The sequence below is a fragment of the Plectropomus leopardus genome, chromosome 14 (genome assembly GCF_008729295.1).
Source record: "Plectropomus leopardus isolate mb chromosome 14, YSFRI_Pleo_2.0, whole genome shotgun sequence".
In the NCBI taxonomy this organism is placed as follows: domain Eukaryota; kingdom Metazoa; phylum Chordata; class Actinopteri; order Perciformes; family Serranidae; genus Plectropomus; species Plectropomus leopardus.
Window position 1 is genome coordinate 190,599 of NC_056476.1, and position 27,187 is coordinate 217,785.

Below are 27,187 nucleotides of genomic sequence, written 5' to 3' on the forward strand. Positions count from 1 at the left end.
AGTATATATCTACAGTCTCAGAGTATATATCTACAGTCTCAAAGTATATATCCACAGTCTCAGAGTATATATCCACAGTCTCGGAGTATATATCCACAGTCTCAGAGTGTATATCCACAGTCTCAGTTGTATATCTAGTGTCTGTGGGTCTGCAGAGTCAGAGTTTGGTCCCGGGAGTTGGCACAGACCACCAGCCGGCTGAGGAGCTGCTCCAAAGACAAACCGGAGGGTGCCGCTGTTTTGTTGTTGTTGTTTATTTTTTCTGTTGGCTCATTAAACAGATAACAGAAGAAGAACGTGGGAATGCAGTAACAGAGTTATTGTTCCACCAGTCAGTGCGATGAGGCAACTGACCTCAAAACACGAACGTGTTACTGTACCACAGAGAGACAGAGACACTGTGAGAGGTCAGGGTGGAAACATGAGGCTGTTTACCAAAAACAGACTGACCTGGAATCTGCTCTGAAGCAGGAAGCAGTCACCTGATCGTGCTGATGTTCCACCTGTTGTCAGCTAGAACCCAAATAATGTTTCTGTTTACACGCGTGACCTCATCAACAGCTGCAGCTGCTAACCAGGTCACTAGTTCCCACAGAGCCATTGTTTACCCGTGCTGGGGGCGGAGCGTGACTGAGTGGCAGTGTGACGGCGCTGAGTATGATGGCGGCACACTCTTCCCCCGTGTCGCCGTGTCTGTCACGGTCGTCCTGCCATCCGTCACATTGAACTGGGTGTTCAGTTCAATGTCACAGACATCGACTCTCGTTACTTTATATAAGATGAGTAATGCTGACACGAAAACATCCCATACACACCTGCAAGGGTCTTAATCCAACTGGGCAGGTTTTAACCTATCTGCAAGGGTCTTGATGTACCTGGGTGGGTCTTAATCTACCTGGAAGGGTCCTGCAGTGTCCCAGGAGTCCATGAGGTTGTTTGCCACTGGGGAGGTTTTGGGAGTCCTTGAGGTTCTTAGGGCAGTTCGAGGGGTTCTTGAAGGGGTTCTGTGACTGCTGTATGAAGATATAAATATGTGTACAGGTGTGTTCAGGTAAAATGTCGACTGTGTGTCACAGGAAGTGTTCGTCTGGTCAGTGTGAGCTGCGGCAGTCAGAACGTCTGGGCTGTGGACAGTCGAGGAGTCGTTTACTTCAGAGTCGGAACCCAACCTCTGAACCCAAGCATGATGCTGCCGGCCTGGATCCACATAGAACCACCTGCACAGGTAACAGAGAAAAACGTAGAACCACCTGCACAGGTAACAGAGAAACACCTAATCCACATAGAACCAACTGTTTCACACACCTGTCCAGGTAACTGTGACATCATGTCTCTGCAGCCAATAGGAGTACAGCTGGTCAGTATTCAGACGAGTCCTAACGATCGTCTCCTCTGGGCGTTGGACAACAGAGGAAGTGTCTTCGTAAGGACTGGACTCAGTGATGAGATGCCAGTGGGGACAGACTGGGAGCTGGTACCAGGTACATACCTGTCTGTCTGTCTTGCTGTCTGTCTGTCTCTCTGAACGCTTGTCTCTCTGTCAGTCTTGTCTCTCTGTGTTGTGTAACGTGTGTGAACGTGTTTGTGTGTTTATGTTAGATATTGTGCAACGTGTGTGTGTGTGTGTGTTTCAGGTTTGGCCGTCAGTCAGCTGGTCCTCAGCTCTCGCACTGTTTGGGTTCGATGTGTTAACGGAGATCTGGCTCGACGCTACGGAGTCTCTGACAGGAACCCTGCAGGAGATTACTGGAAGAAGATCCCCGGAAATGCCAACTGGTTAACTGGTAAGACTGGGTTCATACTGGTTAACCAGTGTGTCTCAGGTTTGTCTCGGGTGTGTCTCAGATGTCTCAGGTGTGTTTCAGGTTTGTCTCGGGTGTGTCTCAGATGTCTCAGGTGTGTTTCAGGTTTGTCTCAGTTTTGTCTCAGGTGTGTTTCAGATGTCTCGGGTGTGTCTCAGATGTCTCAGGTGTGTCTCAGATGTCTCAGGTGTGTTTTCAGGTTTTGTCTCGGGTGTGTCTCAGATGCCTCGGGTGTGTCTCAGATGTCTCAGGTGTGTCTCAGATGTCTCAGGTGTGTTTCAGGTTTGTCTCGGGGTGTGTCTCAGATGTCTCAGGTGTGTTTCAGGTTTGTCTCGGGTGTGTTTCAGGTTTGTCTCGGGGTGTGTCTCAGATGTCTCAGGTCTCAGGTTTGTCTCAGGTGTGTCTCAGGTTTGTCTCAGGTGTGTTTCAGGTTTGTCTCAGGTGTGTCTCAGGTTTGTCTCAGGTGTGTTTCAGATGTCTCAGTGTGTCTCAGTTCAGATGTCTCAGTGTTTGTTCAGGGTGTCTGTCCTCAGTGTGTCTCAGATGTCTCAGTTGTGTCTCAGGTGTCTCGTGTCTCAGGTTTTGTCTCAGTTTGTGTGTCTCAGGTTTGTCTCAGGTGTGTGTTCAGGTTTGTCTCGGGTGTGTCTCAGATGTCTCAGTTGTGTCTCAGGGTTTGTGTCTCAGATGTGTGTTTCAGTTTGTCTCTCAGGTGTGTCTCAGATGTCTCAGTGTGTTTCAGGTTTGTTTCAGGTTTGTCTCGGGTTGTGTCTCAGATGTCTCAGGTGTTTGTTTCTCGGGGTTTGTCTCGGGTGTGTCTCAGATGTCTCAGGTGTGTCTCAGTTTGTCTCGGGTGTGGTTTCAGGTTTGTCTCGGGTGTGTCTCAGATGTCTCAGGTGTGTTTCAGGTTTGTCTCGGGTGTGTCTCAGTTTGTCTCGTGTCTCAGTTTGTCTCAGTTGTGTTTCAGGTTTGTCTCAGGTGTGTCTCAGGTTTTGTCTCAGTTTCAGATGTCTCAGGTGTTTTGTCTCAGTGTTTTGTCTCAGGTGTGTCTCAGATGTCTCAGGTGTGTCTCAGTTTGTCTCAGGTGTGTCTCAGATGTCTCAGTGTGTTTCAGGTTTGTCTCAGTGTGTCTCAGATGTCTCAGGTGTGTCTCAGATGTCTCAGTGTGTCTCAGATGTCTCGGTGTGTTCAGATGTCTCAGGTGTTTGTCTCAGGTGTGTTTCAGGTTTGTCTCAGTGTGTGTCTCTCAGATGTCTCAGTGTGTGTCTCAGATGTCTCAGGTGTGTTTGTGTCTCAGGTGTGTCTCAGGTTTGTCTCAGGTGTGTTTCAGGTTTGTCTCAGGTGTGTCTCAGTTATGTCTCAGGTGTGTCTCAGATGCCTCAGGTGTGTCTCAGATGTCTCAGGTTTGTCTCAGTCTCAGGGTGTGTCTCAGTTTTGTCTCGGGTGTGTCTCAGATGTCTCAGGTGTGTTTGTTTGTCTCAGGTGTGTCTCAGATGCCTCGGGTGTGTCTCAGATGTCTCAGGTGTGTCTCAGGTTTTGTCTCAGGTGTGTCTCAGACGTGTCTCAGGTGTGTCTCAGGTTTGTCTCGGTGTGTGTCTCAGATGTCTCAGTTGTGTCTCAGTTATGTCTCAGGTGTGTCTCAGATGTCTCAGTGTTTGTCTCAGTTTGTCTCGGGTGTGTCTTTGTCTCAGGTGTTTTCAGGTTTGTCTCAGGTGTGTCTCAGATGCCTCGGTGTGTCTCAGGTTGTCTCAGGTGTGTTTCAGTTTGTCTCGGGTGTCTCAGATGTCTCAGGTGTGTTTCAGGTTTGTCTCGGGTGTGTCTCAGTTATGTCTCAGGTGTGTTTCAGTTGTTGGTGTCACAGATGTCTCAGTTTGTGTCTCAGACGTGTCTCAGGTGTGTTTCAGTTTGTCTCAGGTGTTTGTCTCAGATGTCTCAGGTGTGTCTCAGATGTCTCAGGTGTGTCTCAGATGTTTGTCTCAGGTGTGTCTCAGTCTCAGGTGTGTCTCAGGTTTGTCTCGGGTGTGTCTCAGAGTCTCTCAGGTTTGTCTCAGGTGTGTCTCAGTTTGTCTCAGGTGTGTCTCAGATGTCTCAGATGTCTCAGGTGTGTCTGTCTCAGTGTGTCTCAGTTTGTCTCGGGTGTGTCTCTCAGTGTGTTTCAGGTTCAGTCTCGGGTGTGTCTCAGGTTTGTCTCAGGTGTGTCTCAGATGTCTCAGGTGTGTTTCAGGTTTCTCAGGTGTGTTTCTCAGTTGTGTCTCAGATGTCTCAGGTGTGTCTCAGTTATGTCTCAGTGTGTCTCAGATGTCTCAGGTGTGTTCAGGTTTGTCTCGGTTTTGTCTCAGATGTCTCAGGTTTGTCTCAGATGTCTCAGGTGTGTCTCAGTCAGGTGTGTCTCAGTTTGTCTCAGGCTATGTCTTGTCTCAGGTGTGTTTCAGGTTTGTCTCGGGTTTGTCTCAGTGTCTCGGGTGTGTCTCAGGTTTGTCAGTTGTGTCTCAGATGTCTCAGGTGTGTTCTCAGGTTTGTCTCGGGTTGTCTCAGATGTCTCGTGTCTCAGTTTTGTCTCAGTGTGTCTCAGATGTCTCAGTGTGTCTGTCTCAGTGTCTGTTTTGTCTCAGATGTTTGTCTCAGTTTTGTCTCAGATGTCTCAGGTGTGTCTCAGATGTCTCAGGTGTGTTTCAGGTTTGTCTCGGGTGTGTCTCAGATGTCTCAGGTGTGTCTCAGGACTGTCTCAGTTTGTGTCTCAGTTTTGTCTCAGGTGTCTCAGATGTCTCAGGTGTGTCTCAGATGTCTCAGATGTCTCAGATGTCTCAGGTGTGTCTCAGATGTCTCAGTGTGTTTCAGGTTTGTCTGTCTCAGTGTGTGTCTCAGGTGTGTCTCAGTCTTTGTGTTTCAGGTTTGTCTTGTCTCAGTTGTTTCAGTTTGTCTCGGGTGTGTCTCAGATGTCTCAGGTGTGTTTCAGGTTTGTCTCGGGTGTGTCTCAGATGTCTCAGGTGTGTTTCAGGTTTGTCTCGGGTGTGTCTCAGATGTCTCAGTGTGTCTCAGTTTTGTCTCGGGTGTGTTTCAGGTTTGTCTCGGGTGTGTCTCAGATGTCTCAGGTGTGTTTCAGGTTTGTCTCGGTGTGTCTCAGATCTTGTGTCTCAGTGTGTCTCAGTTTTGTCTCGGGTCAGTTCATGTCTCGGGTTTGTCTCAGATGTCTCAGGTGTGTCTCAGTTTTTGTCTCAGGTGTGTTTCAGGTTTTTGTCTCAGGTGTGTCTCAGATGTCTCAGGTGTGTTTCAGGTTTGTCTCAGGTGTGTTTCAGGTTTGTCTCGGGTGTGTCAGGTGTGTCCAAAAAAAACAGATGTCTCAGGTGTGTTTCAGGTTTGTCTCAGGTGTGTCTCAGGTTTGTCTCAGGTGTGTTTCAGGTTTGTCTCAGGTGTGTCTCAGGTTTGTCTCAGTGTGTCTCAGATGTCTTGTCTCAGATGTTCAGATGTCTCAGGTGTGTCTCAGATGTCCTCAGGTGTCTCAGGTTTGTCTCGGGTGTGTGTCTCAGTTTTGTCTCAGGTTTTTGTCTCAGTGTGTCTCAGATGCCTGTGTCTCAGATGTCTCAGGTGTGTCTCAGATGTCTCAGGTGTGTTTCAGGTTTGTCTCGGGTGTGTCTCAGATGTCTCAGGTGTGTTTCAGTTTTGTCTCGGGTGTGTCTCAGACGTGTCTCGGGTGTGTCTCAGATGTCTCAGTGTGTGTCTCAGTGTCTTGTGTTTCAGGTTTGTCTCAGGTGTGTCTCAGTTTGTCTCAGGTGTGTTTCAGGTTTGTCTCAGGTGTGTCTCAGTGTGTCTCAGATGTCTCAGGTTGTTCAGATGTCTCAGGTGTGTTTCAGGTTTGTCTCGGGTGTGTCTCAGATGTCTCAGGTGTGTTTCAGGTTTGTCTCGGGTGTGTCTCAGATGCCTCGGTTGTGTCTCAGATGTCTCAGGTGTGTCTCAGATGTCTGTCTCAGGTTTGTCTCGGGTGTGTCTCAGATGTCTCAGGTGTGTTTCAGTTTGTCTCGGTGTGTCTCAGATGCCTCAGGTGTGTCTCAGATGTCTCAGGTGTGTCTCAGATGTCTCAGGTGTCTCGGGGTGTGTCTCAGAGGTTTGTCCCTCCGGGTGTGTCTCAGGTGTGTTTTGTCTCAGGTTTGTCTCAGGTGTGTCTCAGTTTGTCTCAGGTGTGTCTCAGTTTGTCTCAGTTTTGTCTCAGTTATGTCTCAGTTTGTCTCAGGTGTGTCTCAGTTTTGTCTCAGATGTCTCAGTTTGTGTCTCAGATGTCTCAGGTGTGTTTCAGAGGTTTGTCTCGGGTGTGTCTCAGATGTCTCAGGTGTGTCTCAGATGTCTCAGGTGTGTTTCAGGTGTCTCAGGTGTGTTCTCAGGTTTGTCTCAGTGTGTCAGATGTCTCAGGTTGTCTCAGGTGTGTCTCAGGTGTGTCAGGTTTTGTCTCAGGTGGTGTCTCAGATGTCTCAGGTGTGTCTTTCAGGTTTGTCTCAGTTTGTTTGTCTCAGTCTCAGATGTCTCAGTGTGTTTCAGGTTTGTCTCAGGTGTGTCTCAGGTTTGTCTCAGGGTGTGTCTCAGATGTCTCAGGTGTGTCTCAGTCTCGGTGTGTCTCAGTCTCAGGTGTGTCTCAGGTTTGTCTCAGGTGTGTCTCAGTTTTCTCAGGTGTGTCTCAGTTTGTCTCGGGTGTGTCTCAGTGTCTCAGGTGTGTCTCAGATGTCTCAGGTGTGTTTGTTTCTCGGGTTTGTCTCAGGGTGTGTCTCAGATGTCTCAGGTGTGTGTTTTCAGGTTTCTGTCTCAGTCTCAGGGTGTGTCTCAGTGTGTTCTCAGGTTTGTCTCAGGGTGTGTCTCAGTTTTGTCTCAGGTGTGTTTCAGTTTTGTGTCTCAGATGTCTGTGTGTCTCAGATGTCTCAGTTGTGTTTCAGTTTGTCTCATGTGTCTCAGTTTGTCTCAGGTGTGTTTCAGGTTTGTCTCAGGTGTGTCTCAGTTTGTCTCAGGTGTGTTTCAGGTTTGTCTCAGGTGTGTCTCAGGTTTGTCTCAGGTGTGTGATGTCTCAGTGTGTTTTGTCTCAGATGTCTCAGTGTGTGTCTCAGATGTTTGTCTCAGTGTTTCAGGTTTGTCTCAGATGTCTCTGGTGTGTTTCTCAGGTGTGTTTCAGGTTTGTCTCGGTGTGTCTCAGATGTCTCAGTGTGTTTGTTTGTCTCGTGTGTGTTTCAGGTTTGTCTCAGTCTCAGATGTCTCAGGTGTGTCTCAGGTTTGTCTCAGGTGTGTCTCAGATGTCTCAGGTGTGTTTCAGGTTTGTCTCAGGTGTGTCTCAGGTTTGTCTCAGGTTGTGTCTCAGATGTGTCTCAGTTTTGTCTCAGGTGTGTCAGGTGTGTCTCAGATGTCTCAGGTGTGTTTCAGGTTTGTCTCGGGTGTGTCTCAGATGTCTCAGGTGTGTTTCAGGTTTGTCTCAGGTGTGTTTCAGGTTTGTCTCGGGTGTGTCTCAGTGTTTCAGGTTTGTCTGTTGTGTCTCAGGTTTTTGTCTCAGGTCTCAGGTGTGTTTCAGGTTTGTCTCGGGTGTGTCTCAGATGTCTCAGGTGTGTTTCAGGTTTGTCTCGGGTGTGTCTCAGTTTGTCTCAGGTGTGTCTCAGTTTGTCTCAGGTGTGTTTCAGGTTTGTCTCGGGGTTGTCTCAGATGTTCAGGTTTGTCTCAGTGTGTCTCAGATGTCTCAGGTGTGTTTCAGGTTTGTCTCGGGTGTGTCTCAGATGTCTCAGGTGTGTTTCAGGTTTGTTTTGTCTCAGATGTCTCAGGTGTGTTTCAGGTTTGTCTCAGGTGTGTCTCAGGTGTTCTCAGATGTCTCAGGTGTGTCTCAGATGTCTCAGGTGTGTTTCAGGTTTGTCTGTCTCAGGTTTGTCTCGGGTGTGTCTCAGATGTCTCAGGTGTGTTTCTCTCGGGTGTGTTTCAGGTTTGTCTCGGGTGTGTTTGTCTCAGGTGTGTCTCAGGTTTGTCTCAGGGTGTGTTTCAGATGTCTCAGGTGTGTCTCAGATGTCTCAGGTGTGTCTCAGATGTCTGTTTGTCTCGGGTGTGTCTCAGATGTCTCAGGTGTGTTTGTCTCAGGTTTCAGGATGTCTCAGGTGTGTCTCGGGTGTGTCTCAGATGTCTCAGGTGTGTGTTTCAGGTTTGTCTCAGGGTGTGTCTCAGGTTTGTCCTCGGGTGTGTCTCAGGTTTGTCTCAGGTGTCTCTCAGGTTTGTCTCAGGTGTGTTTCAGGTTTGTCTCAGTGTGTCTCAGATGTCTCAGGTGTGTTTCAGGTTTGTCTCAGGTTGTGTTGTCAGGTGTGTTTCAGGTTTGTCTCAGTCTCAGGTTTGTCTGGTGTGTCTCAGATGTCTCAGGTGTGTTTCAGGTTTGTCTCGGGTGTGTCTCAGATGTCACAGGTGTGTTTCAGGTTTGTCTCGGGTGTGTCTCAGATGCCTCGGGTGTGTCTCAGATGTCTCAGGTGTGTCTCAGATGTCTCAGGTGTGTTTCAGGTTTGTCTCGGGTGTGTCTCAGATGTCTCAGGTGTGTTTCAGGTTTGTCTCGGGTGTGTCTCAGATGCCTCGGGTGTGTCTCAGATGTCTCAGGTGTGTCCTCAGATGTCTCAGGTGTGTGTTTCAGGTTTGTCTCGGGTGTGTCTCAGATGTCTCAGGTGTGTTTCAGGTTTGTCTCGGGTGTGTCTCAGATGCCTCCGGTGTGTCTCAGATGTCTCAGGGTGTGTCTCAGATGTCTCAGGTGTGTTTCAGGTTTGTCTCTGGTGTGTCTCAGATGTCTCAGGTGTGTTTCAGGTGTGTTTCAGGTTTGTCTCAGGTTTGTCTCAGGTGTGTTTCAGATATCTCAGGTGTGTTTCAGGTGTCTCAGGTTTGTCTCAGATGTCTCAAGTACATCTCAGATGTCTCAGGTGTGTTTCAGGTGTCTCAGGTGTGTCTCAGATGTCTCAGATGCCTCAGGTGTGTCTTTCTCTCTGTCTGTCTTCAGTGACTCCAGAGGACGAGTTGTGGGCGGTGACTCTGATTGGTGGATTGTCTCGTCGCCTAACGAAGCTCCTCCCACAAACACCATGTAGACCCGCCCCATCGGGCCCCGCCCCCAGTGATGATGTTGACGACGAGTGGGAGCTCATCTGACCAATGACGTCACTGTGATGTCACCATGACACCACTTCCTGTTTACAACTTCCTCTTGAAGCAGGATGTGGGCTGTGTGATGTCACAGCTGGACTGAGCAGGCAGGTGACATCATTTCCGGTGACATTTAACAAAAGATGGTGGACAGAGAGAGCCCACGTGGCTGCTGGGAAATGAAGTCAACTGAGAATTTGTTTTATTTTTGTTTTAACAAGAAGCACTTTATTCTGAAGGGACATGACTGGTTTAGATGGGTTCAGACTGGTTTAACTAGTTAAGACTGGTTTAAACTGGTTCAGATTTGTTTAAACTAGTTAAGACTGGTTTAAACTGGTTCAGATTTGTTTAAACTCGTTAAGACTGGTTTAAACTGGTTCAGATTTGTTTAAACAAGTTAAGACTGGTTTAAACTGGTTCTTATCTGCTAACATTTAATCCAGTTTAATTCCTTCTGGTTGTTGAAGATATTAAAGGGACATTTCACATTATTTTATTTATTTCTTGTTGCTTCTTCAGACTGGTTTGGAGCTGGTCTGACTGGTTTGCCTAGCTTCCACTGGTTTCTGGGTTTGGTCTAAACTGGATTTTTATCGTTTAAAAAACTCTGGAATGATTCTTTAAACTTTGACTCATCATCTTCTCGCCTCCTCGCCTCTGAAAGTGTTGCCATAGAAACCTGTGAAGAAGTGACTGGGTTGTGACGTGGCGGAGACGTGGCGGGACAGGTTTGTCTCGCTGTAAACTCACCTGTTTGTGATGTTGTTCATCAACTTTGTAAATGTTGAAACTCGGCCACGTGAACTGAACCACCTGATCCGCCGAGTGATCAGAGCATGAAAAACTTGTCAAGGTCATGGAATTTGCAAATAGCAATTTCCAGGCCTGGAAAAGTTTTGGAAAAGTAATTCTACCCAGAAAGTTTTGGGAAAGTCCTGGAAGATTTTTTCCCAAACCTGTATAATAATTCATGATGTGCTCAAGGAGCAGGTTGGAAATGAGCAGCAGCCAAACGCTGCTTCAGTCTGCCAGCGGCTTCAAGTAAAAACGTCAGCTGACGAGCGCCGGCAGGGTTTGGGATCCGCTCGACTCGGTGGCAAAAAATCTCATTTCCAACCCTTGTAGGGACCGTGGAAAACGTGAAAATCCAACGATAGTTTCTGTTATTACAGTTTCTGGCTGATGAATGGGGACATTTTGGAGAGTTTAAAGAAAACAGGCAGCAGGTTTTCTTAAAAAAATCAGAAGTGAAATAAAAACAAAATCCAGCCATATAAAGTTGTCTGAGCTGACATGTGTCACCCCCCCCCCCCATAAATAACTAACAGTCCCTAAGTCACGTTTAAATATTCAGTGCTAATCCCGTTCTGGCGTCATTATTTCGGGTTATATCTTTAAAAAGCTGTTTATAGTGATGAAAAAGAAGCGCTGAGCAGAATCGATGGCCGTTTCAGAGAATGTTTGGTCTTTAAAATTTGACTGATGAGGTGATTGATGTCAGCCGGACGTTTATTGAGTTGTGTTGGATGAAGCTGATTTCCTGATGACATCATGAAATAGAAATAATATTTAAACTGCTGCTGAACAATAATTCAGATATCCTCCACTCATCTGACCAGACGCTGCTTCACTCATCCGTTCATGAGTTCATTTATTCACTCATTCGTTCATTCATCACCATCATCAGGAGGTTTCAGGTTTCTGAGGAGAAACTCAAACAGTTGAAACTGGCTCTTCTCTCGTTGACACTCGGAGGAAACTCGAGTCCAGCAGCTCTCTGAAAACAAGTTCAGCACACAGGACGGAAAAGATGAACCAAGTTTTTAATAAACAGATTTTATTTACAGCGTCGAGCAAAGGACACAAACACAAAGAAACAACTGATTTATTTCCCTTCAGCGAACATCTACGAACCCCCAAAAAACTGGTGTCAATTTTCATTTAATCAAGGATCTTTAAAAACGTCTCAACAACAGCTGCTCTCAGATCAGCCGTCTGTCCTCAGATCAGCCGTCTGTCCTCAGATCAGCCGTCTGTCCTCAGATCAGCCGTCTGTCCTCAGATCAGCCGTGTGTCCTCACATCAGCCGTCTGTCCTCAGATCAGCCGTGTGTCCTCACATCAGCCGTCTGTCCTCACATCAGCCGTCTGTCCTCAGATCAGCCGTTTGTCCTCAGATCTGCCGTGTGTCCTCAGACCAGCTGTGTGTCCTCAGATCAGCCGTTTGTCCTCAGATCAGCTGTGTGTCCTCAGACCAGCTGTGTGTCCTCAGATCAGCTGTGTGTCCTCAGATCAGCCGTTTGTCCTCAGACCAGCCGTTTGTCCTCAGACCAGCCGTTTGTCCTCAGATCAGCCGTCTGTCCTTAGATCAGCCGTGTGTCCTCAGATCAGCTGTCTGTCCTCACATCAGCCATCTGTCCTCACATCAGCCGTCTGTCCTCAGATCAGCCGTGTGTCCTCAGACCAGCCGTGTGTCCTCAGATCAGCTGTTTGTCCTCAGATCAGCTGAGATGATGGGATGTTTGGTGTCCCCCACTGAGAGACGACCTCCACAGTTATTGTCCTGTTTTTATCTGACAGAAAGCAGAAGAGTGTCCTCTTCAGCCGTATTGATCACCGATCAACTGATCGTTGATCAGTTTTTTTCAGTCTTTATTTATATTTTATTTACATCATCAATGTACCGTCCAATCGCAGCAGTCCTGCAGTGTTTCCACGGTGACAGATGATGTCACTGCCAGCTGTGCGGCTGCAGGAAGTTCGGCAAGGCGCTGATCTGGGCGGGGCCGGATCGAGCCAAACACCTGAGCGCCTGCAGCAAGAGAGGGGGTGGGGCCAGACCGCACAGCCAGCTGAACACTTCTTTTCCCAGCAGGCTTTGCCAGCGATGCGGCTCATCCCGTAGGCAGCGCAACGTCGGCGGCTCAGGCAGGAAGAGCAGCAGGAAGTCAAGGCAGCGCTGTGCATGGCGGCGGTCCATCTCTTCGGAGGAGACGAGTCGCTGCAGCGCACTGTCGAGTCCGGCAGGCGGCGCGCCGTGAACCAACAGCAGCAGCAGACACTCGGGCCGCGACAGCTCCACCGCCAGCTGCACCGCCGTCTTCCCTGCATCCGCCACGTGTGAGCAGCCGCCGCAGCTATCCAAGTAGTCCCGCTGCGCGCTCTGTGAGTCGCAGTCCTTCAGAGTCTCCACCATCATGCCGAGGATCGACACGCGGTCGTAGCGCACCGCCATGGTCAGGTGCTGAGCGCCGCTACTGCGGCAGCAGCAGAAGCTGCAGCGTGGCGGTCTGAGCGCGCTCAGAGAGTACTTGTCGAGCAGATAGCGTGCGTAGTCCTGGTGGTCATGTATCAGTGCGTACAGCAGCGCCTCGGACGGCAGGAAGGCGCGTGGGTGTCCGTCCTCCCAACTGAAGACCTCCATACTGCGCATGTCCTCCAGCAGCCAGACCGGCAGCTGCTCCCGCACAGCACAGTAGAAGGAGAACGACGTCCGCTCGCACTGACGCTCAGATGGAGACGAAGACAGACGCTCCGACTGAGAGGACAGCAGCCACGGCATGACGAGACACCCAGAGAGACACACACCTGTCCTGAAGGAGACACGAGACACACTTGTCCCGAAGGAGACACGAGACACACCTGGTCTGTAGGAGACGGAGTCCCCGACTGATCCTGTTCAGACACAAACTGTCTCTCAGTCAAACCCCCGTCCTCAGCACAGACACTCTTTTATAGCCTGTCCTTCGTCACTGCAGCTCCATGTGTGGACGTTTGTTTTTGGAGTGGGGACGGGAAGGGGTGGGGGGGTCTCACATAACACACATAGTGAACATAGTGGCCTTGAAATGGCTGCAGTTTATGTAATGAAGACAGTCAACAACTCTGTCTCTGTGAGAGATCAGCTGATTGGGTCTTTTTAAATCCTTTTGGTCGTTTTGAGTTTTGAAGGTTAGAGTGATTTAGGGGCGCCTAGTGACAGAAATTTAAGATTCAAACCTGTTTTCACTCATTAATAATCACCTGGGGCTTAACTAAGACTGGTCTTAACTCCTGAGTCTGTCTTATCTAAGTCCAGTCTTAAAGGACTCCACCAACAGAACACAAGCTTAGTCTTAACTACACGCGGTCACGTCACTATGGCTACAGCCTAGCAGCGTGCGTTGCTGGGATACGCTGTTAAGTCTCTCGCTGTCTTAGTTTCGCTCATCTTGCTGCAGCAATGGAAGATCAAAAGGAAACGGAAAGGAAATTTCACCGACATTGAAATTAGAGAATTGACTGAATTGTATAGCCTGTACAGGACAATGCTGACTGCCAAGTGGTCCAACATAATCACAAATAAGAAAAAACAGTTATGTTGGAAAACTACAGCGGACGCAGTAAATGACTGTGGGACTCGGGCTGCCTTCGCTCTGGGTTGGATGTGAGAAAGAAGAGGAAGGATCTTCTCAGCAAGACGAAGAAAGATGAGTCCATGAAAAAAAATCACCCAACTGGTGAGGGTCCTCTCCCGAAAACATCCGTCTACAGCGATATGAGGGGGACATCAGTCAGGGATGCCAGAAGACTGGCAGAAATGATGCCTAATCAATACACTGTGGAGGGCGGCGGCTCAGTGACGCTCTGCAGATGTCTCCGACATTGTTTTGAAAAGCACTGTTTTCATAAAAACGAAGTGCTGCAGCGTTGGCGACAGTGCTGCGTTGCGGTCCGACACAAACGGCAGGTCCGGTGACAGCTCTGGGCTCTCAGATCCTCATCGCTGTATATGTCCAGTGGATTTCTTCGGTCCCGTATAACTCTCTCCCGTCTAAATGCCTGCTCGCCATACAGTCGTAGATGAGGCGAGCCGCCATTAACAGTTTTAGATTGAAATGTCTAATGTTGTTGCAATAGCGATGGCCTCGATTCTAACTTTAAGTCTCCTCCTGAAGGCGCAAGATTTACGACCAGTCTTACCAGGAGAAGGCATAAGCCCTGTTCGTGCAACCGGCGTAACTGTCAGGTCGGACTTAGAATGCCAAGTTAAGACCGACTTAGCTTAAGACCAGGCGTGCAACCGGCCCCTGAAGAAAAAAAAAACAGTGGGTTTTCTTTATGGAGCTGCTCCTCTTCTGTGTTTTTCTCCTGTAGTTCACACCAGAAAAATCAAACACTGACTCTAGACAGGGACTTTCACATTTTAACATCTGCAACCACAGATCTCTAACACGTCGGCCACCATAGTTCTCCTACAAATAGGCTACTTATTTCTCCTACATATCAGCCACTGTGATTCTTTTATACGTTGTCCACGGTAGTTTTTCTACATGTTGGCCACTGTTCTTTTCCTACATGTCTTTCACTGTGGTTTTCCTACATTTTTAACACACAGTTCTCCTACCCTGTCTGAGAGCAGCGGGGGCCTTCTGTGCAGAGTTTGCATGTTCTCCCGTGTCTGCGTGGGGTCTCCGGCTTCCTCCCACAGTCCAGAGACATGCAACTCAGGTTAATTGGTGACTCTAAATTGTCCTTAGGTGTGACTGTGAGCGTGTGCGGTCATCTGTCTGTATGTGTCGGCCCTGCGATAGTCTGGCGAACTGTCCAGGGTGACCCCGCCTTTCGCCCGATGACAGCCGGGATTGGCTCCAGCTCCTCCACGACCCTTAAAAGGACAAGCGGTTACAGAAAATGAATGAATGAATGAGTTCTCCTACATGTCAGCCACCATAATACTCCTGTGGCCAATGCAGTTCTTTTACATGTTGTCCATCGTTGTTCTCCTATATGTAAGCTGCCGTAGTTCTCCTATGTGTTGTACATTGTAGTTCATTTTACATGTGAGTCACCATAATTCTCCTACATGTTGGCCACTGTAGTTCTCCTACATGTTTTCCATAGTAGTTCTCCTACATGTTACCCACAGTAGCTCTCCTACATAATCTCCTACATCTTCTACATTGAACATTGTAGTTCTCCTATATATAGGCTACCGTACTTTTCCTACATTTCTTCCACTGTGGTTCTCCTACATTTTGAGCACCATAGTTCTCCTACATGTTGACCACTGTAGTTCTCCTACATGTTTTCCATAATAGTTCTCCTACATGTCTGCTACCGTAGTTCTCCTGTATGTCGGCCAGCGTACTTTTCCTACATTTCTTCCACTGTGGTTCTCCTACATTTTGAACAACGTAGTTCTCCTACATGTGTCCTATATAGGCTAACATTGTTCTCCTACATGTCAGCCACAATTCTCCAACATGTTGTCTACTGTGGAAAAACTCGATTTGATATAGAAACAAACTTTAGAAAGTACACACAGTACACAAAGTACAAAAACAGTAAAGATATGTTGAGGGAAGATTAATGAAAAAGATGTTTTAATTAATCTATTTGAATGTTATTATTATTATTGTTAATAATAATAATAATGATATTGGTGTGTATGTACAGTTGTGGTTTAAAGTATTTACTCAGGTACTTGTATAAAGTTTGAAGGTACTTTTACTTTACCTATGAAACTTTTACTGCAGCAAAGTTCTTCTGTAGATTCAGTTTTTTATTTTAAACAGGAGAGAATCAAATAGAATATTGATTACTGATCATAATTAGGAGCAGAGCAGGATTCAGTCCAATCAGGAGCAGGATCACAAACGCTGCAGACAGAAACGGTAATCAGGATGTGAATATATTTCTGTGTGAGCGCAGAGCGACGCGGTTGTTTGTGTGTAATCAGTAAATAAATAAACATCAGTTTATAACAGAGAGGAGCCGTCAGCAGATCTCTGGGTTTACATTTTATTCAGTGTCTGCTTCTACAACACAGTTTCAGTATTCAGAAGTACTCCTTTACTGAAGGAAAAGTACTAATACCACACTGTGAATATTCTGCTAAAATGAAAAGTCCTGCTTCAGTGAAGTAAAAGTAAGTATAATCAGGAATATGTACTTAAATTATTAAAAATAAAAGTATGTAATGCAGGGAAATCCTAAAAAAGAATAAAAAGAGAGCAAAAACACCCCACAAAAAACTCTAATCTATAAAGAAAATAGAAAAACTGCCCAAGAAACTCACAATTATTAAAAAAAATTAAAGCATTAATAAAATCTAAATTATTAAAAAAATATTTTCAGTGAATTGTCTAATGCTGCAGCTGTTAAACTATTTGATTTAATTTGGAACAAAACTTCAGATTTTATGAACTCTTCTTCTGCAGCATGGAAATAAAATACTCCAGTAAAGTACAAGTACCTCGGACTGATACTCAATCACAGTACTGCAGTAAAAGTACTCAGTATACTCCAGGTCTGACAGGAAGTGACTTCATGATAACTGCTTCCTGGGTCGCGTGTTTATAGCTCCTGTTTATAAACAGCAAACAGCCCCTAACTCATGACGTCATCACTGATAAACACGTTCATCAGTTTCAGAAAACTGATCGACTGATTGATTATTGAGTTCAGCTCTGATCAATAATCGATCAAATCGGCTTCAAGTAGACTGTCACTCATGTGATCATCTGACCTGTGACGTCAGCACACGCGCACACGCTCAGGGATCGATCAGCTCAGTCTGACCCGTCGTAAGCTCTGATCGATCGGTCGGACCGTGTCGCGTCGGGAGTCGGTGTCGGTCCGGTTTGTTCCGGTTCCGGCAGTTTGTTCCGGAACTTTTCCGGCTGGGTGTGAAGCTGCAGCTCATTAGCTGTTAGCATCGTTAGCCTGAGCTTAATTTACCCGGTCTATCCCGCCTCCCGAGCTCCGTTTCACACCGGAGCCTTCCGGTGCCGCTGACCGGACCCGCACAGCTGACCGGACCCGCACAGCTGAGCCTGCGGGTCTGACAGCAGCAGGAAGCTAACGAGCTAACAGTTAGCCTCCGTTAGCAGCTAGCAGCAGCGGTATCCGCTCCCCCCGAGCTCCATGCCGGCGATGCTGGACAGAAACCCGGAGGGAAAGCGCAGAGGCCGGGCTCCGGCGGCCGGAGGGCCCGGAGCTGCCACCCAGCCCGGCGGGAAGAGTCTGTCCGGTAATGGAACCAGTTGTTGGGAGGACGGAAGCTCGAGCTCCAGCAGCGACGAGGAGCATGGTGGGTAGCCTCGAACACTGAGTACTACTGCGTGTACTGCGTGTGCTCCGAGTACTGATAGTACTGTGTACTGTGTGTTCTGAGTGTGTGTGATTGTGTCTGTGTGTGCAGGTGGAGGAGGGATGCGGGTCGGACCGCAATACCAGGCCGTGGTCCCGGACTTTGACTCCGGTAAGAAACAGAGAGGTAGCCTCGAACACTTCACAGCTCGTTTTGTTCGAGCTTTGCTGCACGCAGAACCGGTCCCGGTGCGCTCAGAGCCGGTTCCGGTACTCCCAGAACCGTTTCCCAGTGCGCTCAGAGCCGGTCCTGGTGCGTCCAGAACCGGTCCCGGTGCGCCCAGAACCGGTCCCAGTGCGCTCAGAACCGTTCCCGGTGCGCTCAGAGCCGTTCCCGGTGCGTCCAGAAGCTGTCCCAGTGCGCTCAGAACCGGTCCCAGTGTGCTGAGCGCTTGTCCTGCTCTTGTCAGAACTGGACATAGTCCAGGAAGACATAGTCCAGAAAGACATAGTCTTCCAAACACAGAGATCTCAGAGCCTTTGATGAAAACCTTTTGATGATCCACAGATCTTTGGGTGAAACTCGACTGACGATCAGATGTCAAAAATGTGTTTGACTTAAAAATTAAAAATGATGAAAAATGTTATTGTGGGACTTTAATCAGAGAGCGAATGAAAACCACAATGAGCTGGATTTTTTTCTGATCTATAACAGCTCATCTGGCTGATATCAGATATCGATAAATAATCAGACCTGATCAGCTTATCAGGTCTCTGCTGATCAGGTCTCTGCTACAGTGATTGATCATCAGATTCTGATGGAGACATGAAACACTTTCACTGTCTGTAATATTGATTCATTCATTCTGCAGAAGAAGAGAAATACTCAGACTGAAGCTTCCTGTTTTCATCAGCTTCACTTTATCAATAAAAACAAATATCAGTTTGCGAAATCGGCAGAAATCAGCGTGTTGGCCGATTCTGATATTTCATTTTAAAGCTGATATCTGCTGATATTTTCCTGCATCACTACAATAATCTGAATATATTAACTCTGTGTGTGTGTGTGTGTGTGTGTGTGTGTGTGTGTGTGTGTGTGGTCAGAAGTGGCCCGGGCGGCTCAGCTCAGAGAAAACCTCGGCATGTTGGTGTGGATCCCCAGCAGCTGTCTGAACCAGACTCAGTGTAAGAAACCACATGTTTAACACACAGCGTGTAACCTGAGAGATGCCTCAGGTGTTTACGGTTTACAGTGGTTGTTTACAGTGTTTGTGGTGTTTATTTACAGTGTTTGTTTACAGTGTTTATGGTGTTTGTTTACAGTGTTTGTGGTGTTTGTTTACAGTGTTTATGGTGGTTGTTTACAGTGTTTATGGTGGTTGTTTACAGTGTTTATGGTGGTTGTTTACAGTGTTTTTTGTGTGTGTTTATGGTGTTTACAGTGTTTATGGTGCTTGTTTACTATGTTTGTTTATGATGTGTTTTCTGTTTCAGTGGACGAGTACATCACAATCGCCAAAGAGAAACATGGTTACAGCATGGAGCAGGTTCGACCTTCTGACTATGTTCATATGTAGCGTCTCAGATCACATCAGTGTGTACATATACTGTATATGGACTGTGCATGTACTGTATATGTACTGTGCATGTACTGTATATCTACTGTATATGTACTGTGTATGTTGTATGTGTGTGTGGTCAGTATATATATGAAGTATATATGTTTTGTGTGTGTGTGTGTGTGTGTGTGTGTATGTGTGTGTATGTGTGTGTGTGTGTTCAGGCTCTGGGGATGCTCTTCTGGCACAAACACAACATTGAGAAATCTCTGGCCGATCTGCCGAACTTCACTCCATTTCCTGATGAGTGGACGGTGGAGGACAGAGTCCTGTTCGAACAGGCCTTCAGCTTCCACGGCAAGAGCTTCCACCGCATCCAGCAGATGGTAAGACAACACCAGTATGTGCCTGCCACTAGGACCAGTACAAACCAGGACCAGTACAAAGCAGCATGATCATACAGACTGTCTGTGTGTGTGTGTGTGTGTGTGTGTGTGTGTGTGTGTGTGTGTGTAGTTACCTGATAAATCGATGGCCAGCCTGGTTCGGTTTTATTACTCCTGGAAGAAAAGTCGCAGTAAAACGAGTCTGATGGACCGACAGACACGAAAACACAAGAGAGAGAGAGATGACAGGTGAGCTGCAACCTGCACAGGTAACACTACAGGTAACGCTTCAGGTGACGCTGCAGGTAACACTTCAGGTGACACTTCAGGTAACACTACAGGTAACACTACAGGTAACACTTCAGGTAACACTACAGGTAACACTACAGGTAACGCTACAGGTAACACTTCAGGTGACGCTGCAGGTAACACTTCAGGTGACACTTCAGGTAACACTACAGGTAACACTACAGGTTACACTTCAGGTAACCCTACAGGTAACACTACAGGTAACGCTACAGGTAACACTTCAGGTGACGCTGCAGGTAACACTTCAGGTGACACTTCAGGTAACACTACAGGTAACACTACAGGTAACACTACAGGTAACACTTCAGGTAACACTACAGGTAACACTTCAGGTAACACTACAGGTAACACTTCAGGTGACGCTGCAGGTAACACTTCAGGTGACGCTGCAGGTAACACTTCAGGTGACACTTCAGGTGACACTTCAGGTAACACTACAGGTAACGCTACAGGTGATGTTGTGTGATGTTTTTGTTAGATTTTATTAAAAATTTTAATTGTGTTTCAGTGACGAAGACGTGGAGGACGGAAACATGAATCCTCCCAGTGACTCAGAGTTTGATTCAAATAAAGACGACAAGAAGGAGGTAAACTTTACTGTAACTTTACTTTAACTGTACTGTACTTAAACTAGACTTGTTTACTGTTTATTGATTGTTTACTTTTTTTGACAGTTTGTTGTTTACTGACTGTATTTTACATTGGCTGGCTTATTTGGTTTCAGGTGATTTCTGGATCAGAGAGATCAGAGGTCAAACCAGCTCCTGCACTCAAGGTAATAACACCTGATGACACCTGTACCTGTGTCACTGATGACACCTGTATCTGTACCTGATGACACATGTACTCATGTCACTGATGACACTTGTACCTGTATCTGATGACACCTTTACCTGTGTGGCTGATGACACCTTTACCTGTGTGGCTGATGACACCTGTACCTGTGTGGCTGATGACACATGTACTCATGTCACTGATGACACTTGTACCTGTATCTGATGACGCCTGTACCTGTGTCGCTGATGACACCTGTACCTGTGTCGCTGATGACACCTGTACCTGTGTGGCTGATGACACTTGTACCTGTATCTGATGACACCTGTACCTGTGTGGCTGATGACACCTGTACCTGTATCTAATGACACCTGTACCTGTGTCGCTGATGACACCTGTACCTGTATCTAATGACACCTGTACCTGTGTCGCTGATGACACCTGTACCTGTGTGGCTGATGACACCTGTACCTGTGTGGCTGATGACACCTGTACCTGTGTGGCTGATGACACCTGTACCTGTGTGGCTGATGACACTTGTACCTGTGTCGCTGATGACACTTGTACCTGTGTCGCTGATGACACTTGTACCTGTGTCGCTGATGACATCTGTCTGAGGTAGGTAGTAGTCACCTGTCCGTCTCACCTGTGTCTCACCTGTAGATGGGCAGTAAGGCGTCTCAGCGGCTGAAGAAACGTCCTCCCAGAGGAATGTTTTTGAATCAGCAGGATGTCATTTCACTCTCGTCCTCATCTGCTCAGGGACTCATCAGACAACTGGACTGTCAACTGGTGTCCATCAAGAGACAGGTGTGTCCTTTTGTCCGTCTCTCTCTCTTTGTGTCCTCACCTGTTTCTGTGTCCTCACCTGTCTGTTTCTCTGTGTTTCAGGTTCAGTCTATCAAACAGTCCAACAGTTCTCTGAAGGAGAAACTCAGTTCAGGAGTCGATGAGTTCAGACAGCCAGAGGTAACCACAACAACACGGCAACACAAAAAGCAACACGGCAACACAAGCAGCAACACTGGCAACACAAGCAGCAACACTGGCAACACAAGCAGCAACACGGGCAACACAAGCAGCAATTCAAGCAGCAACACTATCAGAAACATGGCAACACAAAGGGCAACATAGCAAGTCAAACAGCAACATAAGCAGCAACATTAGCAAATACATGGCAACACAAACGGCAACTCAAATGGCAACACAGCAACACAAACGACAACACAGCAACAGACATGGCAACACAAACAGCAACAGAGCAACTACAGCAACAACATAGCAACACAGTGCGACACAGCCACACAGAAAATCAAGTAGCAATATGGCAACACAAACGACAACATAGCAACACAAAGGTACACAACACCAATGTCTGTTGTTGTTGCTGTGCTTGTCTTCATGTTGTTAGTGTTGCTGTAGTTGACTATCTGTTAGTGGTACTGGTTGTGCTGTCATGTAGTTTCTGGTAGATAAATTCTGTTAGTGTTGCTTTAGTTGCTCTTTGTCTCGCTGTAGTTGCCCTGTGTGTTCTTCATGGTACTATAGTTGTCCTGTGTGTCTCAAGTTGCTGCAGTTGCTGTAGTTGCTGTTTGTGTCCTTTTGTTGCCGTAGTTGCTCTGTGTGTCTTCATGTTGCTGTAGTTGCTCTGTGTGACTTCATGTTGCTTTTTTTTGCTCTGTGTGTCTTCATGTTGCTGTATATTTCTCTGTTTCTTCATGTTGCTGTAGTTTCTCTGCATTTCTTTGTGTTGCTGCAGTTGCTCTCTGTGTCTTCATGTTTCTGTAGTTGCTCTGCATGTCTTCATGTTGCTGTAGTTTCTGTGTTTTTCCATGTTGCTGTAGTTGCTCTATGTGTCTTCATGTTGCTGTAGTTGCTCTTCGTGTCTTCATGTTGCTGTATTTTATTGTTTCTTCATGTTGCTGCAATTGCTCTACGTGTCTTCATGTTACTGTAGTTTCTGTGTTTTTCCATGTTGCTGTAGTTGCTCTGCGTGTCTTCATGTTGCTGTAGTTTCTGTGTTTTTCCCATGTTGCTGTAGTTGCTTTGTGTTTCTTTATGTAGCTGTAGTTTCTCGGTTTCTTCAAGTTGCTGTAGTTGCTCTACATGTCTTCATGTTGCTGTATTTTCCATGTTTCTTCATGTTGTTATAATTGCTCTACGTGTGTTCATGTTACTGTAGTTGCTCTGTGTTTCTCCATGTTGCTGTAGTTGCTCTACGTGTCTTCACAATGTTGACTGTATTTTCTGTTGTTTCATCCTTGTTGCTGTAGATAGTTGCTCTATGTGTCTTCATGTTGATGTAGTTGCTTGTGTGTTTCTCCATGTTGCTGTAGTTGCGCTTACGTCCGTCTTCATGTTGCTGTATTTTCCGTGTTTCTTCATGTTGCTGTAATTGTGTCTTCATGTTGCTGTATTTTATTGTTTCTTCATGTTGCTGCAATTGCTCTACGTGTCTTCATGTTACTGTAGTTTCTGTGTTTTTCCATGTTGCTGTAGTTGCTCTGCGTGTCTTCATGTTGCTGTAGTTTCTGTGTTTTTCCCATGTTGCTGTAGTTGCTTTGTGTTTCTTTATGTAGCTGTAGTTTCTCGGTTTCTTCAAGTTGCTGTAGTTGCTCTACATGTCTTCATGTTGCTGTATTTTCCATGTTTCTTCATGTTGCTATAATTGCTCTACGTGTGTTCATGTTACTGTAGTTGCTCTGTGTTTCTCCATGTTGCTGTAGTTGCTCTACATGTCTTCATGTTGCTGTATTTTCTGTTTCTCCATGTTGCTGTAGTTGCTCTACGTGTCTTCATGTTGCTGTATTTTCTGTGTTTCTCCATGTTGCTGTAGTTGCTCTATGTGTCTTCATGTTGATGTAGTTGCTGTGTGTTTCTCCATGTTGCTGTAGTTGCGCTACGTGTCTTCATGTTGCTGTATTTTCCGTGTTTCTTCATGTTGCTGTAATTGCTCTACGTGTGTTCATGTTACTGTAGTTGCTGTGTGTTTCTCCATGTTGCTGTAGTTGCTCTTGCGTGTCTTCATGTTGCTGTAGTTTCTGTGTTTTCCCATGTTGCTGTAGTTGTTCTGTGTCTTCATGTTGTGTAGTTTCTGTGTTTCTTCGTGTTGCTGTAGTTGCTCTATGTGTCTTCATGTTGCTGTAGTTTCTGTGTTTCTTCGTGTTGCTGTAGTTGCTGTTTCTTTGTGTAGCTGTAGTTTCTGTGTTCCTCCGTGTTGCTGTAGTTGCTCTATGTGTCTTCATGTTGCTGTAGTTTCTGTGTTTCTTCATGTTGCTGTAGTTGCTGTTTCTTTGTGTAGCTGTAGTTTCTCTGTTCCTCCGTGTTGCTGTAGTTGCTCTATGTGTCTTCATGTTGCTGTAGTTTCTGTGTTTCTTCGTGTTGCTGTAGTTGCTGTTTCTTTGTGTAGCTGTAGTTTCTCTGTTCCTCCGTGTTGCTGTAGTTGCTCTATGTGTCTTCATGTTGCTGTAGTTTCTGTGTTTCTTCGTGTTGCTGTAGTTGCTGTTTCTTTGTGTAGCTGTAGTTTCTCTGTTCCTCCGTGTTGCTGTAGTTGCTCTATGTGTCTTCATGTTGCTGTAGTTTCTGTGTTTCTTCGTGTTGCTGTAGTTGCTGTTTCTTTGTGTAGCTGTAGTTTCTGTGTTCCTCCGTGTTGCTGTAGTTGCTCTATGTGTCTTCATGTTGCTGTAGTTTCTGTGTTTCTTCGTGTTGCTGTAGTTGCTTTTTCTTTGTGTAGCTGTAGTTTCTCTGTTCCTCCGTGTTGCTGTAGTTTCTGTGTTTCTTCATGTTGCTGTAGTTGCTGTTTCTTTGTGTTGCTGTAGTTTCTGTGTTTCTTCATGTTGCTGTAGTTGCTCTGTGTCTTCACATTGCTGGAGTTGTTGTAGTTCTTTCATGTTGCCATTGGTTGTTGCAGGTGAATCAGAAGTTCAACACTCGATGGACCACAGAGGAGCAGCTGCTCGCTGTACAAGGTAAAACCTGAACCAGGTGAACTCAGACACACCTGTAGTGGTTAAACCTCTCAATCACTGATTGGCTGGTAACTCTCTCCCTCTCATCCAATGACATGCAGCCATCAGGAAGTATGGGCGGGACTTCCAGGCGATCTCAGATGTGATTGGTAACAAGTCTGTGGTTCAGGTGAAGAACTTCCTGGTGAACTACAGACGGAGGTTCAACCTGGACGAGGTCCTTCAGGAGTGGGAGGCCGAGAACGGGATGGACGGGGGACACAGGGGAGAGGAGGACAAGATGGAGGATTGTCCCGCTGAGGACGAGGACGTCACTGGCCCAGACAAGGAGGTAAGGACACGTATTCATATGGACTACAAATCCAACAGTCCTCTCTGTTCTTCACTGTAACTCCACTGTCACTCTACTGTGTCTCTGCTGTCACCGTTCTGTCTCTTTACTGTAACTTAACTGTGTCTCTATTGTAACTCTACTGAGTCTCTACTGTGACTCTTCTGAGTGTCTACTGTAACTCTACTGTCTCTCTATTGTAACTCTACTGTCTCTCTATTGTAACTCTACTGTTTCTCTACTGTAATTCTACTGTGTCTTTACTGTAACTTAACTGTAACTCTACTGTCTCTCTATTGTGTCTTTACTGTAACTCTACTGTGTCTCCACTCTATGCAGGACTCATCGTCTCCGTTGGGCGCCGCGAAGCCTCTGGTGTCCTGAGACTCTGTGACTCCGCCTCTTTGGTTGATGATGTCATCATGAGTTTTTATTTTGTTTTTAGCGGGCTGGACTCTCATTGGTCAGGGTGGAGCTCTGTGCCGCTCTCTGGACCAATCAGAAATCACCTCTGACCTGCCAGTAACAGCTTGATCTTTGTCTTTTTTCATTTGATGTTTTCGGGGGATGTCGGGTTTGGGGTTTGACCTACAGCAGCCATGTTTGATGATGTCACTCAGGTAGGGGGTGTGGCTTTTATGACCTTTTGTGGCACGACAATAAAACCAAAGTTGATCAATAAATGGATGATTTCTTCCCTGTTTGCTGATTTATTCACATCATTATGACTTATTCGACAATGTGTGTTTAATTGAATTATTATTCATTTTATTTGTAACCAAGAATGAGAAACACAAAACATGAGAACCAAATGATCATTAATAAAATAAATGTGAAGTGCTGATAGATCAGAATAATCAGAGATTATTGATCGTTGATGTGCTGATCAGCTAATGTTTCAGTTTATTATAATCTTTGTTTATAACAATACATCTTTATTGTTTGTTTTCTATCAATAATCTGAATTTGTAAAGCTCTCAGAAAAATGTAAAACAGCAGTAACACTCAAAGTACAAGAACTCATTGTATCTCCAGTAGAGAAGTGCAGTAAAAATACTTTACTGTCCCCTCCTCTGAATGTCAGCTGAGAAACATCACTTCTGCTGCAGTTATTGAGATCTGCTGTTTGTGAACATGGAAAATAAAACAAGAACAAAATCAAAATCTATGAAAGAAAAAAACAACAGCAGAAAAAAGTCCAGCGGACGGATTCACGAAACAAACGAGTATTTCATGCTGGTGATTAACATCACAGCACCGGCTGCGGCTCACAGCGCCCCCCGGTGGCCGGCTGCGGCTCTCCGGTGGCCGGCTGCGGCTCACAGCGCCCCCCGGTGGCCGGCTGTGTCTCGGGGCTGCTGGGGGATTTCCTGGGCGGAAGCAGCGGAGGGGGTTTCCAGTGTGATCAGCCCAGTCCTCCCCGTTGGATCTGTGAACTGGATCCCAGAGACTTCTCCTCGTCTCCCAGCAGGACCAACAGAACCAGCAGAATCCCAAACGGAACCCGGAGAACACCGAAGAGACCCGGACCATGAGGAGACCGGCTGCGGCCCGGAGGCTCCGCGGCAGCGGCAACGCGACGGTCTGAGTCCCGAAGAGAGTCTACCGAGGATTCGAGAGCCGAGAGCCGAGAGCCGGGGCCCGCCGAGGAGATTCATGTGAGTCCACTTTAACCAGAACCTCAGCGGAACCAGCAGAACCAGAGCGCTGCTGACTGAATCATGTTAGCGGACTGTTAGCTCCAGCAGCTACAGCAGCTAGCGCTGAGTGTGTGTGTGTGTGTGTGTGTGTGAGATTTAAAATGATCTTTATTGAACAAACGGCTCAGAAACAGGGAGCTAAAGAAGCTAGCACACTGTTAGCATCAGTCTGTTGACAAACTGATCGATAATCGATACTTGATCAATGAACCAGAAGTACAGTCAGACCTGATCAATCAAACCGATCATTCAGGACGGAGGGATCAGCCTCTGTCTTCAGCTTCGTGACGTCACGTGTGTCTTTACAAAACAAACATTTTCACATCAGATTTTTTTTTTTAATTTGTAATGTTAAAAAGCTCCGATCATTCCGTCATCATCAATAATCAATATTTAGTCTAATGGATCAGAACTGTTGCTGATTTCTTTCCTCTGGTTCAGCTGAAAACTGCTCGATAACTGATCAATAACTGAACAATAACTGATCAGCTGTCTGTGTGAGGGGTGTAGGGGAGACCGGGGGCCGGTGCAACATGTTTGGGTGTCGATGACATCACTCAGACCTCTTGGTCTCTATGGAAACAGTGTCTCCGTGTATCAGAGTCTCGGTATTGATCCAGACCGGGGATGATGACAGCTGGTTATTGATCGATTGCTGGTTTAGAGTTGAACATGTGAGGGTGGATCAGTGGTCGAGCTGCAGACTGCAAACTTTCTTATAGATGAAAAACACGTTTGTTTTTGTTTGAAATAAGCAAAGTTTTTTGTCCAAAAGTCCGTTTTATTTCTAAAGTCCATTTTCACAAAACTCGGTTTGCCTCAGATGACTTTACAGCCAACGACATCCCTCTGCCCTTAGACTGAGGAAAAACTCCCCAAAAAACACCTACGTAACGGAAAAAAAAGGAAGAAACCTCAGGAAGAGCGGCAGAGGATGATGAGGGATCCCTCCTCAGGACGGACAGACGAGATAATATTTAACCCTTTAGGGCCGCTTCAATATCACACACACTCATATCACTCTGCACATAAAATACACTTTTCAGAATCATAAAAAATATTAAACATCAATATGATTTTCTACTTTCATTCATTTTATTTTTTAACAAACATGAGTCCTAATCATACATGTCAAATACTCATTAATTTTCAGAATTT

At 46.4% G+C, this 27,187-nt stretch overlaps 4 protein-coding genes across 4 annotated transcripts in view; 3 read left to right on the plus strand and 1 right to left on the minus strand.

The window, feature by feature from the left end:
• The first annotated feature begins 1,034 nt into the window (after nt 1-1,034).
• tecpr2 (tectonin beta-propeller repeat containing 2) lies at nt 1,035-9,421 on the plus strand. Its single transcript, XM_042501092.1, has 4 exons — nt 1,035-1,225; nt 1,340-1,481; nt 1,635-1,784; nt 8,785-9,421. The coding sequence occupies exons 1-4, from the start codon at nt 1,184-1,186 to the stop codon at nt 8,931-8,933; spliced, it is 483 nt and encodes a 160-aa protein (XP_042357026.1). The 5' UTR covers nt 1,035-1,183; the 3' UTR covers nt 8,934-9,421.
• A 1,848-nt stretch (nt 9,422-11,269) lies between these two features.
• On the minus strand, nt 11,270-14,370 carry ankrd9 (ankyrin repeat domain 9). The gene has a single exon (XM_042500922.1). It carries the CDS (start codon nt 12,489-12,491, stop codon nt 11,661-11,663), a length of 831 nt encoding a protein of 276 aa, XP_042356856.1. The 5' UTR covers nt 12,492-14,370; the 3' UTR covers nt 11,270-11,660.
• A 1,924-nt stretch (nt 14,371-16,294) lies between these two features.
• Nucleotides 16,295-25,012, plus strand: rcor1 (REST corepressor 1). Its single transcript, XM_042500611.1, has 13 exons — nt 16,295-17,003; nt 17,115-17,174; nt 18,107-18,187; nt 18,497-18,549; nt 18,786-18,947; nt 19,078-19,196; nt 19,765-19,843; nt 19,981-20,031; nt 20,694-20,840; nt 20,922-20,999; nt 23,941-23,998; nt 24,100-24,329; nt 24,669-25,012. The coding sequence occupies exons 1-13, from the start codon at nt 16,838-16,840 to the stop codon at nt 24,711-24,713; spliced, it is 1,329 nt and encodes a 442-aa protein (XP_042356545.1). The 5' UTR covers nt 16,295-16,837; the 3' UTR covers nt 24,714-25,012.
• strn3 (striatin, calmodulin binding protein 3) overlaps nt 24,897-27,187 on the plus strand; it is a 6,678-nt gene continuing 4,387 nt past the window's right edge. The window contains exons 1-3 of the mRNA XM_042500704.1: nt 24,897-24,949; nt 25,585-25,751; nt 25,801-25,987. Of these exons, the coding sequence (XP_042356638.1) occupies nt 24,897-24,949; nt 25,585-25,751; nt 25,801-25,987 (407 nt within the window). The remainder of the gene's footprint in view (nt 24,950-25,584; nt 25,752-25,800; nt 25,988-27,187) is intronic.

Coding starts and splice junctions, on each gene's coding strand:
- tecpr2 (XM_042501092.1), top strand. CDS start 1,184: ATGATGCTGCCGGCCTGGATCCACATAGAACCACCTGCACAG. Junction 1,226..1,339: donor ACATAGAACCACCTGCACAG/GTAACAGAGAAA, acceptor ATGTCTCTGCAG/CCAATAGGAGTACAGCTGGT. Junction 1,785..8,784: donor AAATGCCAACTGGTTAACTG/GTAAGACTGGGT, acceptor GTCTGTCTTCAG/TGACTCCAGAGGACGAGTTG.
- ankrd9 (XM_042500922.1), bottom strand. CDS start 12,491: ATGCCGTGGCTGCTGTCCTCTCAGTCGGAGCGTCTGTCTTCGTCTCCA.
- rcor1 (XM_042500611.1), top strand. CDS start 16,838: ATGCCGGCGATGCTGGACAGAAACCCGGAGGGAAAGCGCAGAGGCCGG. Junction 18,948..19,077: donor TCCACCGCATCCAGCAGATG/GTAAGACAACAC, acceptor GTGTGTGTGTAG/TTACCTGATAAATCGATGGC. Junction 19,197..19,764: donor AAGAGAGAGAGAGATGACAG/GTGAGCTGCAAC, acceptor ATTGTGTTTCAG/TGACGAAGACGTGGAGGACG.